Source organism: Solea senegalensis, linkage group LG13 (assembly GCF_019176455.1).
Source record: "Solea senegalensis isolate Sse05_10M linkage group LG13, IFAPA_SoseM_1, whole genome shotgun sequence".
Taxonomy (NCBI): domain Eukaryota; kingdom Metazoa; phylum Chordata; class Actinopteri; order Pleuronectiformes; family Soleidae; genus Solea; species Solea senegalensis.
The window spans coordinates 22,123,698-22,140,103 of NC_058033.1; the positions used below are offsets into that span (position 1 = coordinate 22,123,698).

The 16,406-nt window shown below is 43.6% G+C and overlaps 3 protein-coding genes across 5 annotated transcripts in view; 1 reads left to right on the forward strand and 2 right to left on the reverse strand.

Annotated features, from left to right (window-relative positions):
- The first annotated feature begins 385 nt into the window (after positions 1-385).
- tpte (transmembrane phosphatase with tensin homology) lies at positions 386-5,532 on the forward strand. The gene is made up of 19 exons (XM_044041887.1): positions 386-791; positions 1,291-1,391; positions 1,498-1,578; positions 1,664-1,711; positions 1,784-1,945; positions 2,305-2,424; positions 2,944-3,043; positions 3,141-3,204; positions 3,287-3,351; positions 3,459-3,519; positions 3,608-3,689; positions 3,786-3,874; positions 4,213-4,274; positions 4,362-4,442; positions 4,546-4,651; positions 4,730-4,827; positions 4,921-5,016; positions 5,113-5,183; positions 5,267-5,532. Exons 2-19 carry the CDS (start codon positions 1,345-1,347, stop codon positions 5,367-5,369), a joined length of 1,536 nt encoding a protein of 511 aa, XP_043897822.1. The 5' UTR covers positions 386-791; positions 1,291-1,344; the 3' UTR covers positions 5,370-5,532.
- Positions 5,533-5,537: 5 nt separating this feature from the next.
- On the reverse strand, positions 5,538-11,855 carry smpd1 (sphingomyelin phosphodiesterase 1). Its single transcript, XM_044041886.1, has 9 exons — positions 11,678-11,855; positions 11,296-11,571; positions 9,674-9,994; positions 8,440-8,720; positions 8,161-8,334; positions 7,717-7,888; positions 7,517-7,593; positions 7,187-7,332; positions 5,538-6,609 (listed from the first exon to the last, which is right to left on the reverse strand). The coding sequence occupies exons 2-9, from the start codon at positions 11,527-11,529 to the stop codon at positions 6,188-6,190; spliced, it is 1,827 nt and encodes a 608-aa protein (XP_043897821.1). The 5' UTR covers positions 11,530-11,571; positions 11,678-11,855; the 3' UTR covers positions 5,538-6,187.
- A 1,007-nt stretch (positions 11,856-12,862) lies between these two features.
- The window catches only part of ilk (integrin-linked kinase), a 7,158-nt gene continuing 3,614 nt past the window's right edge, over positions 12,863-16,406 (reverse strand). For all 3 annotated transcript variants that reach the window (XM_044042949.1, XM_044042948.1, XM_044042950.1), the window contains exons 3-13: positions 16,331-16,406; positions 16,147-16,242; positions 15,934-16,030; positions 15,230-15,313; positions 15,054-15,139; positions 14,834-14,943; positions 14,085-14,212; positions 13,865-13,986; positions 13,681-13,780; positions 13,432-13,562; positions 12,863-13,348 (exon numbers count right to left, since the gene is read on the reverse strand). The exon at positions 16,331-16,406 is cut by the window's right edge and continues 90 nt beyond it. In XM_044042949.1, coding sequence (XP_043898884.1) covers positions 13,199-13,348; positions 13,432-13,562; positions 13,681-13,780; positions 13,865-13,986; positions 14,085-14,212; positions 14,834-14,943; positions 15,054-15,139; positions 15,230-15,313; positions 15,934-16,030; positions 16,147-16,242; positions 16,331-16,406 — 1,180 coding nt within the window. In that variant the 3' untranslated portion in view covers positions 12,863-13,198. The remainder of the gene's footprint in view (positions 13,349-13,431; positions 13,563-13,680; positions 13,781-13,864; positions 13,987-14,084; positions 14,213-14,833; positions 14,944-15,053; positions 15,140-15,229; positions 15,314-15,933; positions 16,031-16,146; positions 16,243-16,330) is intronic.

Consider the following 16,406-nt stretch of genomic DNA (forward strand, 5'->3'; position numbering starts at 1 on the left):
TTGGGTGCATTGTGCCGCCCTCATGTGGAGGGTAAAGCATTAGACAACAATACATGAAAGGACACAACTGTGCAATGCATATGCATTCAAATCAGTTCAATTCAGTGTGAATTGTACAGGTTTAAAAGAGTGGATTTAAAGATTTTACAGCCATTATATGTGAAGAATAAGGAAAACATAATTCACCACATGTTTTCCTTCCCTTAATTCCTAGTTGATGGATAAGTGAAGTATATTCAGATTATTAGAAGGTTAACAAAGTACCATTATGCCCAAATGAACGAATTAAAACCATGTGTATGTGTCGTTAGGGAAGGCACACTGGATAAAAAGCAGATGTTAGAGGCAGGAGGGAGTGAGGGAGTGAGGGAGGTGTGAGGAGGGATCTGAGGAGGGATCTGAGGCTGCAGCAGCAGCAGCTCCTTCATGGCTTCACTTTTCACCACTTTTTCACTGACAAAGAGTGAAAATAGCTGCGGACAGCAGAGTTATTATGTCCAGGGTTCAGGTTCGGGCTCAGTGTCCGTGTGAAGGTGGACAGGAGATCCAAGTTGACTTTGAAGGACGCTTTAAAGGAGACTTAAAAGCGCGTCGAGAGCGAGACAGAGGCTGCGCGTTTTCTCATGACGTCCAGGAAGCTGCAAACCGCTACGTTTGCACAAAACCATGAGGAATATTGGATGGACAGAAAAAAAAATGTGCCCGGTTAACCTTTGAACCAGCTTCCTTTGTCCGCACCACAAGTCACAAGACAACAGTCTCGTATCATTTCACGGATGACTGCGCTGACGGTGAGACAACCCAGTTACTTTCTAACGTTCCTGACTGTGTCTGCTTTGTGTCCTTCAAACTTTCTACTCGCTTTTATTTAACGAAACCTGTGAAAAGGGACTTTTCTTCGATAATTGGCTGCAGTTTTATTCTGTTGTTAATGATGAAGCTGCATGTTGTGAGTTTTTTGCGGCTGCAGATTCAGTTGAAGTTGTTTTTGTTTTCCGGACGTTTGAATGATAAGGATGTTGTTTTAGTTTCATCTGCAGAAACACCTTCTGTTTCCAAATGTAATCACACACACATCATGTGTGGCTCCTCACGTTAGTGCTGCACCTTTTACAGGAAGTGTGAACTCCAGTGATAAAAGTGACTGAAACAATGGCAGCATGTGATTGGCAGATCAGACAATTCAGTGTCTGATGTCTAAAAAGTGTCTTTTGATCTGGATTACACAGATTATTGTTCCTTGACCCTCATGTCCTAAAACCTTTACACTTGTGTGTCTTACAATTGCAGAGACAACGTGTCCATTAAAGTAAGAAGGAAGAGACACACACACACACACACATCATGTCCTCTGTCCATTTCCATCCAGGGTCAGATTCAGGTGTGAACGGGTAAGGTGCATCAGAAGATAACAGAATATTAGAAGTTCATGTAGCTCAGGACGTCAGGGAACATCACTGAGCTGCAGTTGTTTCTTTTTCTGCCCTTTTTCATTAGAAATGTTGCAAAGATGGAGGACGCTAAAGTGGAGATCGACAATGGAAGTCACGAGTCTGCTGTGCCAGACACGACGGATCAGTAAGTTTATCTCCATCAGTGCTTCACTCAGAACCACATTTACCTTGTTTGTGGCGAGGATCACACGTCTTTTCTCCTTTTGCAGTAATATCCGGAAGAAGATTGCACCGTTCGTTATGTCCTTTGGATTTCGGTGAGTGTGTTTTTGGGGAAGACATCTGCTGGTTCTTCTTTTGTTTTATTCACTAACTGTTTTGCTCTTCAGTATATTCGGAGTGATACTCATCATACTGGACATCGTGCTGGTGATTGTGGACTTTTCCCTGCCGAGCAAGAGCAGAGAGGTGGGAGACATCTTGGAGGCCGTGTCCCTCACCATCTCCTTCTTCTTCCTCATCGATGTCCTCCTGCGGGTCTATGTGGAAGGGTGAGAAGCAGATCTAGTATTAACACTCGTGCAGTCTAATCTCTCTCTCTCTGATAAATCTAACCTCTGGTCATTTTTCTGCTGGCATTGACTGACCGAGGCTCTAATTCAGTCCGTTCAGTTGCATTTTACTGCTGCTGGATTCTCAAGAAAAATCCAAGAGTGATGCAAACATACCCGTAGTCGTCTGTCAGCAGAAACCAACAGTGATTAGCCGTTAAACAGGAAGCAGTGAAGGGGAAGCTGGACAGGAAACGCCTGACGTGGTCCCCGGGCAAACATAACAAAATGAGTACAGTGTCCCGACTGATCTTTGCAGCGTTCATATTCAGTGTCTGATGATGCCGCCCTTCTTCCAGGTTCAAAGTGTACTTCACCTCCAAACTAAACATCATAGATGCCGGCGTTGTGGTCGTCACGTTGGTGATCACCATGATCTACACCTTCACCGACCTGTCCGGTGCCAGCCTCATCCCCAGGTACGTCCTCCTGTGAGTGTGGAGCAGATTACACTTTCTTCTTTAACGTCCAGTCCGTTGTCTCTGAGGAGAAAACGACTGTGAGGTAACGTTAGAGATCACAATCTGCTGCTGATCAAAAACATTGACATTGTTGCTGAATACTCTCGGTAACTTCTGCATCTCCAACACGTCAGACAACATCTCTGCATGTTTGGCATGCGGTCGATTTTAAACTAGCTTTTGTGCCACTGTCGCTCTCATTGGTCGTTGATTAAAACAACATTAGGAGTTTTAAATGTGCACAATCTGTTTTACCTTTATAGATAGATAGATAGATAGATAGATGCACACAACAGGCAATAAATATTCAGTCAGTAAAACAGAATAAATATGAATAAAAGCAACATAGAAAGACATGAGACTACGTAAATGTAAATACAATTAACATCAACATAAAAGTACATAAAATGTACATCTATACTGTATCCTTTTTTTAAAAAATATCTCCTCACAATACATTCTTTTATGTTCCATCAGGGTGGTGACGTTTCTACGTTTCTTGAGAATAATCATCCTCGTGAGACTTCTCAGATTGGCAATTCAAAAGAAAGAGTTGGCAAAGGTCACCAGGAGGATGGTAAAGCTCTGATGACTGACTTAATGTGTGACCCTGTCCTTTTTTTTTAAGATTTATGGAGATTATTAAGACTTTTACACCTTGTTGTTTTTGTCAGGTTTCTGAAAACAAGCGGCGTTATCAGAAGGATGGATTTGACCTTGACCTGACCTATGTCACAGGTAGGTGTTAGATGGTGCGCGACAGATTAAACCACGGTGACTTTTATAAACACACCTTTTTTCTAAATGTTGTTTTTTCTAGATCGTGTCATTGCCATGTCTTTCCCCTCGTCTGGAAAACAGTCCTTCTACAGGAATCCCATCGGGGTCAGTTTGACTCCACTTGCATTCGATATAAACACGCACACTAATATCATAATGAAGCCCTTCATGTGCATCATATAACAAACTCCGCCCACTATTCCTCTGTGCAGGAGGTCGCCAAGTTCCTGGACGCCAAACACGGCGGCCACTATAAAGTTTACAACCTGTGCAGTAAGTTGACACACGCCAGAGTCGACACATGTGCTCTTCTGTTGCTTCTCTGTCGAGAACCACACAAACCGTCATCTTCTGCCTCCAGGTGAGAAAGGTTATGACCCTAAGTTCTTCCACTACAGAGTTGAACGGGTGTTCATCGACGACCACAACGTCCCCTCGCTGGAGTAAGGATTTCTCTTCTCTTTTTTCCTCGACATTACACTGAAGCTCACACGTTCACGCTGACTTTACTGTGGTGTTGCTCTGCTGCTTTATCTCAGGGACATGCTCAAGTACACAGCGAGTGTGAGGGAGTGGATGTCGGCTGATCCCAGGAACATCATCGCAATTCACTGCAAAGGAGGGAAAGGTGACGCCTAACATGTTTGTTTCATTGTCATTAAGGGAACTAGAGGATTTGTGCTACTCTTGCTCTTCTCCCATAATTTAGGCAGGTTAGTCATGAGCAGATAAAACTGACTCAGTAACTCCTCCTACAGTCATTTCCAACGGGTAGAATTGCAGGAAAGTTAATATTTCATCTGTCTAGTATCTGTTAATCACATAACTGTCGAACTGTTTGATTGACAGGTTTGAAATCTCCCGCACAAGCTGAATATTTTCATGTGTGAATTGTTGAAATCCACTGAGATCACAACTAAATAAAATGGAAACATTAATCAAACCATGTCTCTGCTCTGCGGTCAGGACGCACCGGTACGATGATTTGCACCTGGCTCATCGACTGTGACCAGTTTGAGAGCGCACAAGTAAGTCTGGTTTTAACGCACGAGTCGCCTCCTTCAGACGATGACTTCACCGTGTTTCCTCTCGTGTGTTTTCCGTTTGCCCCTCAGGACAGTCTGGAGTATTTTGGTGAGAGGAGAACGGACAAGAGTCGGAGCTCCAAGTTTCAGGGAGTGGAGACTCCCTCTCAGGTGAGAAACTCTCCTGCCTGGCTCCTCCTACTGTAACATGAAACAGTCAACGTTTTATTTAATACGTGACGCTTCTGTGTGTGTGTGTGTGTGTGGAGCACAGAGCCGGTACGTGAGCTACTACCAGATCATGAAAACCACCTTCAACAGACAGATGCCTCCACCTCAAAGCCTGAGGATCAAGAGCATCCGAATCCACTCCGTAGCTGGTAAAACTGCATCTGACGTCATTTATCCCACAGTTTTTTTGTGTTTGTGTGAATCATGGAGTCTTTGCTCTGACGCAGGTGTGGGGAAAGGCGACGGCAGCGACCTGAAAGTGAGGATAATTGTGAAGAAAGAGCTGGTATTTAAATGTGTGTGCGCCAAACAGGAGAACTGCATGGTAAGTTATTTACTCACTTATTTATTACTTTTATACGAGTTCACTTGTGGATGATTGATGATGATGATGATTGTGTGTGTGTGTGTTTCACAGGTGTTTCCTGACATGGGTAATAATGCAGCAGTCATCAGTCTACAGAGCGGCCCTGTTGTTCAGGGGGATGTGAAGGTCATGTTTGAGTCGAGTGCTGTGAGTTCTTCACTTTACAAAGTTTCAAGAAACGACTCATGATCACAGGAAGTCACCAGTGTATTTAAAAACACTGTTTTTCATCATTCTCTTCAGGGTCTTCCAAAAGGATACGAAGACGTTCCGTTCTACTTCTGGTTCAACACCTCCTTCATAAAGGATAACAAGTATGTTCAGAAGATGCAGTTTCCATCTATTGCTTCTTTTCCCTTCTGTCTCTGAACTCTGCATCACTTTAAATCCTCCGCAGGCTTTTTCTACACAGAGAAGAACTGGACAACCCACACAAACCTAAGAACTGGAATGTGTACAAGGAAGACTTTGGTGTCACGATGTTCTTCTCCGAACCATAGACCGGAGAGGAAACGGCTCGTCGTTGCAGATCAAACACTACGGAATAAAGTGAAAAAGGGAAATGTGTGTGTATGTTGAAGCTGTTGTTGTTTGGGGAGCTGCCGCGAGTCGACTGCTCTGGATAATAAAGAATGTGTTACTGGAAAAAACTGTGAAAAAGAACTTGATATTGTGATGATTCTTCATTTTAATCATTTCATCATATATACAATCTTTAAATTATTGTACACACCAAAGGCCACGTCGATCTCGACCTGAGAATCTTCACATTCTGTGTCTAACTCCATCTCTATTAAACCTCCAACGAAGAGAAAAGTGCAGAAGTAAAACTGGAAACACGCGTCCTATTTTTGGTTAAATCTTTCCTTGCTGAGGCTGATGATGAACAACAAAGAAGCAAAACCTCAAGTCCTGATTCAATCAAAAAAACTCTAAAACGTCCCAATTTAAATAATAATAATAATAATTATAATGACTTGGATTTATAAAGTGCCTTTCACAAAACCCAAGGTCACACATGAAACTTTCCTAAAATCTTGACAATAACACTGACAATAACTCTGATGCATTCTGATTATTGTAAAAGGTTCAGATTAAAGACACCAGCGCGGTCGGACTGAACGAACCACTTCATCTCCGTCGTCTCATGTAAACGCGTCAGCGCTGAGCCCGATGAACGCGATCTGTTGACCGAGACGCACTTTCATCGTTTATGAAATCGACATAAACTGTAAAAGTAATTGTTTCCCTAATTAGAAACAAGACATTTATACATATTTGGTGGAGCTGCTTCTCCTCAGTCCAAACACGCTTCACGTTAACACAGAGTGTTCCGGGCAGCTCTGGCCATGTGTCCTTCAAAACCATTGAGGAGATCACACTGCTCCAGCTCGTCATAGCGCCCGCTCAGCAGAAAGCAAATCATTGTGGTTTTGCAGGTCTCCATGCAGGGTTCAGACACGTGTCCTTTGTGCCTGTAGTACCAGAACTTTCTGAAGACCCGGTCGTCGTTAATAAAGGTCCGCACCAGCCTGTTGTAATCGGAGGGAAACAGAGTGGAAATACCGTAGGCTTCAGTGGCGCGGTACAGCAGTGTCCATGTAGGGTGCGGCTCGGGGCCGGCAGGTGAGCCTCCGGGACCGGAGTTTGCCTCCGTCAGGTTGAGGATGTAGGTTTCGTGGTCAAGAACGAGTCGAGAGCTGCCCCGGTAGTTTCCGTCCACGTAGTAGACGCGATATCCTGGAGACAGAAACACGAGGGTTGAAAAATGAGGTTTAAACACAGCAACGCACACGTGTTCTAGTCAGTGTTTGTACTGAATACAGGTGTAAAACATGAAATGCTCAAACAAACGTGTAGAGAAGAGACTCACACATTTATCTAAGTGAGAAACAAAGCAGCTGAACATTGCTACACAATATAAACTATAATATAAACTTGTTTAAAGGGCCAAAGAAATACAGAGTTTATTTTACTTCCGGAGATAAACGTGTTATTTGATCATAAGATTGAAAATCCTGAATAAAATTGACAAAAAGTCGACATCAAAGTCACTTCCTACAAAGAAAATAAAAGCCCTGCAACTGCTCTTTACTGTCAAAATAAAATGAAATAAAAGGTAAATATATATAAATAATAAAATAACTGCTCGAATTAAATGAACAAACAGCAGCATCATCATGATTTTAAGTTTATCCTTCATTGGACCAAGTGGGGAAAAAAAATGTGTGAAACAGCCCTTTAATAAACATGAGAGACAGAAACTGCAGCGTATTTTTATGAGATTACGAGATTGTTTCTGTTGTTTTTAACTCACCTGGGTTCAGATTAATATAAGTCGTGACACTCGGGGCAATGAAAGCCACTCCCAGTGGGCGTGTCATGGTCGCCTCGTCGTAAAACATTTGGAACTCGTCCAGATGTGTGTGGCCAAAAAACTGTCCCGTTATTGTACTTTCATATCTGCGAATAAAAAGCACAGGAAGTTACAGAAGAAACAGAAAAGGTGACAACGGAGATAATCTGGAACGATGACGAGGGAAAAGTCTTCTTGTTTTTTTATGCTGGAGTTTAAAGACCAGTGACACAACTGCTGACATAGTTTCCTTTTCTCAATCACAGCAGCATGTAGAGTCAGTGCAGCCACCTGTTGATGATGTGATAGTAGTTCCAGCTCCAGCTGCCCAGACACAGACCAGGTGGGATGTGACCTATGATATGGACCTGAATATAATAAACAAAAAGAAGAAAACAAAATGACACCACTCAAACAAGCATGATTGTACAAATAACGCGTATGTCTGTCAGTCGTTCTGTTTTACAGTGCACAAACGTCCTCACACTCACCTTCTCGCCCTTGTCCTCGCTGGTCTGGAGGATGTGGACCAGCCACTGCAGCTGGTTGGCCGGGTCAGTGGAGTTCACCATCAGCCAGAAGTTTTCTCGAGCACAGAAGTTCATGTTGAGAGAGATCACGCGCAGACCGGGCTGGACCTCCAGCGTGTAGAATCCTCCGTATCTGAAAGAACACAACCACAGACACACGTGGACTAAATGTGAGAAGAGAGAAGAGAAAATGGTTTCAAACAACTGGGATAAACACAGTTTCTGTCGTCCTATGTACCGGCTACATCCGGTAAATTAAGATAAAATCAATCCCACACAGGTTCCATCTCTGTGTTTCCTCACTTTCAGAAGTGATGAGACCTCTTCAGGAAATCTAGAAAGACCAGGTGCTCCTGACACACGCTATGACCTGGATGAATGAGAAACTACACAAACATCAAGCACCTCAGAGACTTCAGGGCCGGCTCCGGTATCCATGCCGACCACTCCTGCGCCATGGCCTCGTAGAGCCAGCTGGACGATCTGTTGCCGTGAACAAAGGGCGGCGGGAAGCTGTTCACCGGCGTGCTCTCGTGGTTCCCCACAGCGGGATAGACGGTCACGTTCGGCCCCAGGTGTCTGTGCAGAGGTCACAGGTCACACATGACGACTCAGAGCGGACACAAAGACATGAAGTAAAGTTCTCAGAGTTCCATCTCTCACAGTAAATCCTTGAATAATTACTTGTGGATGAGTCTGGAGACGATCCTCAGCTCAGACAGCTGCTGCGTCCTGGTCTGAGCCCAGACGTTGTGTGCTGGGATGTCTCCGGTCCAGTACACCCAGTCCCAGGGTCCGGCTCTGGCAGCGTTCTCCAGGAGGTTCTCCAGGGTCCGCTGAGGAAGGTCACACTTACTGTACGTCCCCCAGTAACCAGCCTCTCGCCTCCTCCAGTACAGAGCGCTGGAGTCTTTACGGCAGCACAGAGGATCCTTACAGTCTGCGGCGCTGCCCGGCTCATACTCCTGTCAGTGGAGACTTCATTTGTTAGATCTGTGATTGATCCACGCGCCGGATTCTATTCAACCAGGATTTACAGCATACACACATTCATCCTGGTCGACACCACTTTAAAACAGAGTGAGACATTTAATGATTATATTCTTGATTGTTTTGTTTTCTATGTAAATTTAAATGTAAATCACGTGTTGGAAACATTTAATATCTTTACATTTTCATCCAGGTGGAGCAGCAATGATTCAATCAATGATTAATCAACAACTATTTTGATAATTAATTAATAATAATTAAAGCATGTTTTCAGATTTTTCAGCTTCTTAAATGTGAATATTTTCTTGTTTCTTTGCTCCACACGACAAAGAAATCATTCAAACTGATGAATTTTTGGGTTTTTGGACAAAACAACAAGACGACACATTTGAGAACGTCGTCCTTTTCCGGGTTTGACAAACACTCATCAACGTTTTCTGGTTTCTTAGCAATTAATCAATTAATCAAGAAAATAATGGACCAAACTAATAATAAAACGTTAGTTGCTGCCCGACATCCATTTATTCAAATAGTGTTGTGAATATTTGTTGTGGTAAATGCTCCATCATTTGCTTTCAAACTCGCGGCCCGGGGGCCACATACGGCCCTCTATTTGATTTCATGCGGCCCATCACTTAATATCAAGTTTAATGAGTTATTTCTGTATGTTTTTTTTTTATTGTGAATGATCAATCACTCCAACACCTTTATTGTTCTAAAAATGATGTTATTGCATTATCATGATAGAGAACCCCGACTAACAGTCGCTTTTTCCTAAAATGTTGGACCGGCTCCTTATGACCACACTAGATACTTAGTGGCCCCCCGGGTCATTTGGGTTTGAGACCCCCCGCTTTAAATGAAGGTTAAATGTCACACAGTGGATCAGAACTTGGTGTAGTTTATTCTCTGAGCAGCACAAGCTCACCTTGTCCAAGTGGACGTCCGTTAGAAACAGGACTCTGCTCTGTGGAGATCCAGGTTTTGGAGGAGACGGTGGCGTCACAGGAGGTTTAGGGACCTTCGGCAAGGTGATGTTCCACGGAGCGTAGATGTCAAACTTGCCGCAGGAGGGGCCGACGAGCAGCGCGCACGCTTCCGTCGGCCACAGCAGCGACCGCTGCAGCGCGCGGATGAAGTCGTCTCTGAACAGCTCCGTGATTTGCCGACAGACCTTCTCCTCGGCCAGATGGAGGCGGGTGCACGCCTCGCCCACTGCACGGGCCACGTGCTCCTCATTTGCATCGCTCTGAGGAGAGAGACGGCGGAACAGGATCAAAGAAACAAAAAACGCTTCAGAGACTGCAACAAAAACCACAAACTTCCTGAAAATGCAGTCAATCAGAAAGCAGGTTATTTGACATAAGAACTCATCAGACCTCAACTGGAGGAAGGACATTAAAGGAGGAAGTGCACATTTAAGTGTCAGTATTAAAGTAACTCAACACAATTGTGTTATGAAACAAAGACAGAACTGCATTTTCCCTGAAGGATTAAAAATACAAGAACATTTGTGCTGATCTATAGAAAATGTGGGTTTAATTACATTTCAAACAATATTTGGTGAAATTGAAGCTTAAATTGAAGCAGTAATTTAGCTCACAGAACCTAAAACAGAGGATAAGCAATAGTGTCATGGTTGCAGTTTGTGTTGCGTTCACTTTCAATCTTAAATAAATATAAAGAAAAAACGTTGATGTGGTGAAATACAATCCCACAGCATTGAGTCGAATCAGCATTTTCTGCTATCAGCTGCAAAGCAAACTGAGGTTTTTTTTATCAGAGTGTTGAGTAAACAGTCCACTTTTCTAACATTAACCCACTAATTATACTTTTATTATTCATATTCCTGAATTCCTGGACGTAGTCGCGGGCTGTGGTCGATGAACTTACATTTAATTGTTGCTGAATTGCACCTTTACTCAGAATAATGACAAAATAATCTCCAGAATCACTTTGGATTAGATTTTCTGGACATGTCGGCTGTGGACTAGAGCTGAAACAACTATTTTGACAGTGGATGAATTGGTTTTTTTCATGACTAAAAACAAGATTTCTGAATGTTTCAGCTTCAGTTTCATTATGATCCATAAAACAAAGAAATCATTAAAAACTGAATCATTTTGGTTTGTGGACAAAAACAAAGACATTTGAGATCGTCGTCATTTCCGATCAACATTATTTAAGATTTTCTGACATTTTATTGACCAAACAATTACTCAATTAATCGAGAAAACAATGGACAGATTAATTGTTTATAAGAATAATAGTTAGTTTTAGCTCCAGAGTGAATAAATACTGTGAGATGAAGCAACCTCTTTAGTTTAGTGAATATTTCCTGGTTTCTTTGCATCACACAACAACAAAAAAGGAATTAAAAGTGAATATTGTGGACAATATGAGGTTAGTTTGACTGTGAGAAACACGGCTCCACATGTAAATGATCATTTAGATTTTGGAAATGATGCAGATGTTGTCTTGTATTTTATTTTTTTTACATTTACAATGAACCTTGGTGGATGTTTGCTGTGAAAAATGACGGAACATTACCAGCAGTGCCACGTCCAGGATGGTGAAGATGGCTTTACACAGCGGACAGGTGACATTCCTCCAGTTAAAGCTGAGCTGTGAGCGACTGAGCTGCTCCACAAACAGCAGCCTGGGCTCCTGAGAGTGAGTCTGTGCTGCAGGCACACAGGACACCTGGAACAGCTGCAGCTGCAGGAGCAGCAGGAGCAGCAGGAGGACAGGACAGCTGAGCAGCTGCAGCGTGGACACCTTCATTGTCCTCACAGACGTGTCCTCAGAGAGAGCTGTCACTTCGGTCTGTGGGGAACACGAACAATGCAAAACAGAGGAAGTAACACAACACTCAGGGAAGTGACTGAACACTTAAACTACTCTTACGTGCTTTTTAATTAGCTAACTTTACCTTCAAAAATAACCGGACCCGGTCTGGGTCTGGGTCTGGGTCTGGGTCCGGGTCTGGGTCCGGGTCCGGGTCTGTGTTTGGGTCGTGAAGGACGTCCTTAGAGACAACGAGGAGGTAGAGGAGCCGAGATGTTTCCTCCGCAGCGCGCTGCTCTCTGTGCTCTCGCTCTTCTTCCTGGTCGGTGTTGTTGAAAGTCACTTGAAGTCAGCTGACGCGTCACGTGTCCCCCTTGTTGCTCACGCGCCGGAGGTTGCCATGACTTCTTCAGCTGTTTTCCCTCCATTTAAAAAAAAAAGACATTGAAGAAAACGGCACTTTTTTCATCATAAAAACATGATGAAACATTTTGAATGTTTTGTTTTGATCTTTTTGAAAGCAGAGCACAAAAAACCTCTATTTATTTGATGAATCTCTTCCTTAATCATAATATAAAAATTTCACATTCATTGTTGTAAATACTCCTTTAATACATTGAGAAAAAGAAAGTATATATATGTATTAATGCATATACATATACTTTATTTTCTTTCTCTTGTCTCTGTTTTTACTGTTGTTTACTGAAAATATATTGTAAACAGTTTCCTATACTCATATAAAAAATAAATAAATTCCATTTTCCATCAAAAATCTATTTTGCCGAGGGTTGCCAGGTCTGCGTGATCAATAGAGGCAGTGTATTCCACGAGACACAACATTTACAGTGAATGCATGTGTCATTTAAAAGGTTTAGTTATCCATCCAAACATCATCTGCTTTATCCTCCACAATCCCAGCTGACATGGAGCGTGAGGGCATAGAGAATTCAATTCATTTCGTCTTGTAAAAGGCTGAAACTCCTTCAATTAAAAATATTAACCTTTCCTTTGGTGTTTATTTACATGCGTTGGGGTCCCTCACTGTCTTTAGTCCTCGTCATTTATGTGAAACAGGTCGACTCCAAACAATAAAACCTGCAGTAACACTTCAAAAGTAGTCCACTTTTGTGAGGGATGGTGACCTGGCAACCCAGAATTTGACCAGGAAATCACCTCAGCTCTGCAGCATAAGGACAGCTGTTCAGATATTTGTACAAAAACCCCAAACCTTTCAAAAATATATGATACTGCACAACTGAGATACTGATTTCCTAAACTTAGACCTTCAGTTTTCTTCACTTATATAAAAATCTCAAAATAAAACAAGGACTTGTCATAAATATAAAATATTTATTGCATTGGCAGTTGTTGACATGTGTGTAAAAGCAGTTTCTATACACATTTCTTTGGATGACACATTACTGAATAATCCACACTGGACTTTAAGTGTTTCAATTTAAGATATAATAAAAGAGCACATGGATATGGTAAGGATCATTTATACCTCGATTTAAATTATACAAAGTAAAGCAATACGATATTGTTGAACGGTGTCGCTAAAGTGGTCTCTGGTATTATTTACAGCAGCTGAGCAGATACATGGTTGCAGTGAAGGCTAAGAGTGGTTTGATAATTCAAAAATAAGATATCGCAGGAGTGCAAACGTTCACTTGTCTTGCATCTTCTCCAGGATGGGGACGATCATGTCAAACTTGGGTCTCTTGGCCGGGTCCTCGTTCATGCAGAGCCTCATCAGTTTGCAGATGTGAGGCGAGATCCCGGGAGGAATGGTGGGCCGAAGACCCTCAAGAGCCACCTGAGACACGGGTGAATAAGACACAACGTTCCTGCTCATGTCCTCACATCATGGACCAAAATCTGAACGCTGCGACCACGTACCTTCATGCCTATTTCCATTTGTGAGAGGTCAGCAAAGGGCACCTCCCTGGTGACCAGCTCCCACAGTAAAATGGCAAAGCTCCACATGTCCGCAGATCTCCTGTTGATGTCTTCAGGCTTCTTCTGCAGCGCTGAAGACGACAAGACAAAGAAAACAAGGATGTCTTTTGACTCTGTAACCCAGACTCACACGACCAGGCATCGTGGGAGGAAGAGGAGTTAGATGCAAAAGGGGAAAGGAAGTCATACCTTCAGGAGCCATCCACGCAGGGGAGTACATACGACCCGGACACTGGAAGGAGAACTTTGCATCTGCCATGCTTATCCTGGCCGTCATGTCCTCGTCAATCTGCGGGTGAATCACGTCAGCGACACAGTGGCGGCGGCAGCAGAAGGCCGAGAATCTTTACGCTGTCAAAGCTTTAAAACTCACCATGATGTGCTTACTGTTGAGGCAAAGCCGTGAAACCATCGGTTCTAAGGTGTGGAGGAAAGCCATGCCGCTCGCAATATCCAGCGCAAACTTCACTGCCTGGTTCTGGTCGACCACCAGAGCTGAGGACACAAGACACGAGACACGAGACAGGAGACGGCTGTAGATTCTACTCACCCTTCGTTTTATCAATGCATTATATCATTATATAGTGACTTACTCGTGCCCTGGTGCAGGATGTTGAAGAGAGAGCCGTACGGCATGTAGTGGCTGATGATGATGGGGTGAGGAGAGGGCGGCGACTGACAAGCACCAAGAACAGGCAAGATGTTGGGATGAGAAAAGATCCTGTGGAGACACACAGTGAGAATAATGGTTGTTTGATAAACGTCACAGAAGCTTGTTTCTACAACTGTCCATACTCTCTCACTGAGTGAGGGTGACGTCAGCGGGGGCTAATAAAGCTCAGTATTATGCTAATATGCACTCCTCTGTGCTGTGTTCTGCCATAATGACATGAACAGTGACTCGATGAATGCAGCAGTTCCTCTGTCTTAACTTGCATGAGTTAACGTTCAGCTCACCACAATTGTCTGTGCATAAAGACGGAGAAACTCTTAATAGTTTTAGTGCAACCACCAATAAAAACACGGGCCAAAGCAATAAGTTTCAATCTTAATTATAATGGAGGTTACTGTTTCATCATCCTGCTCACGGGGGGAGGAGGAGGAGGATTGTGGGATTTTGTTTGTCCTGCGTACAAAGCAGAACACGACAGAGCAAACATTGCACAAGCTCATATCTTCTTGTTAACCGCTGACCTCAGTCGCCTCGATCACATTGTGTTTACTCACATGTAAACAGAGCAAAATAATCAGACTGCATGTGACACCGCGGTCTCGCCGTATAAACCGCGATGATTTGATTTGTGCGCAGAAACGACAGGAAACACCGTTAAAGGACAGGAACCTGAGTTTGGGATGCTCCTCGTTGAAGTCTCGGCTCTTCCTCGTGGTCCAGTCTCTCACCTGCAGCACCTTCACGACGATCTCGTCGCCCTGCCATCGACCCTGCCACAACTGCACACACAGCACAGAGTCAGGAAAACAACAACAACAACAACAACAACGACAACGCAGCTGGAGAGATTCAAACAGAGATTGACACACATGAGCAAACAGAGCCGAACCTCTCCAGACTGGTTTTCATTGATCTTTGCCAGGAGTGAAAGCTGCTTATAATCAATCCCAGCCTGCTTGTTCAGGGTGCCGTTACCTGAGAGCGCACAGAGAGAAGTGTCAGCAAAGGCTTCGACGTGTTAACGTTTTTCCTTTCTTTAATGAAATGACGTGAAATGATACTCACGAGGCCTTGTTCGCATGGTGCCCTTCCAAAAAGTCTCCTTATAGGGGACTTTGGTCATACTCTGACCCAGTTTCTCTGCCTTTTCTAAAACACGCGCAGAAGAAGAAGCAAAACAACAAGACAAGATGTAATTGGACTCTAATAGAGATGCACGGAAACTAAAAATCAGGAAAACACCAATTCTGCACCATCTAATTTTGTTGTTATGGCTGAGGCTAAGCGTACTCATGTCACTAAAGTCAAGGCGCTGCAATTGTATAGATTATAATATTCATGCTTCAAAGAATACATCAATGAAGAATCTATGAAAATGTTGAGGAGGAGCTCATCGAACGTATCAGACGACGAGGTTTGCATGAAGCTCATCTGGTGCAGACAGACACACAGTGCACTGCACAGCGCTCCTGCACAGCCTGGATCTTTATCCCCACATCCAAGTCATGATCTTTATGACGGAGCACAGTCGCCATGAAGTGCAGGAGGATCCGAGTGAATGTCAGGGGGGTGCTGTTTCACCGCGTACTCTTACTGGATGTCTTACTGGAACCGTTTTATTATTTGTGTTCCAAACTGACTCTGAGCGGGAACAGACAGGTGCAGTTTTTGCATGCGTCATCACAACCTCCTGTTTCAGTCACTTTGTTTCGGTGCATCTCTAGATATAAATTGTCAAAGTGTTAAAATGCTGACGAGAGATTTCTGACCTTGAAGCAGTTGTCTTAGGTGAGGCTTGGCCTTGTCCAGAGGCATCTGTCCATACCTGTTACACACACACACCTGAGCACCACTGGCCACCAAGTCCTGAAATGTAAAAAGGATAGTTTGTGTTTACAAGCATCACAGGATCATCATCACATGTCACCACAGGTCATCATCACATGTCATCATCAGTCACAGCCGCGCTGACGTCACCGTACCTCTGCGACCTCATCCTGACCCCAGAAGCAGGCGTAGTGGAGCGGCGTGTTCCCGTGCTCGTTGACTGTGTTGGGGTCGGCTTTGCACTGAATCAGCTGCACTCACATGTCAGAAAAGTCAGAAAAGTTAGAAAACTTGTCATTTTTCCTCAGCTGATGAACGCGTCTGAACAAACAAACGTACCTTAGCCACGATGTCTCTGTGTCCGTGACTGGACGCGAGATGCAGCGGCGTGTCGTCTCCGCGGTTCATGACGTTG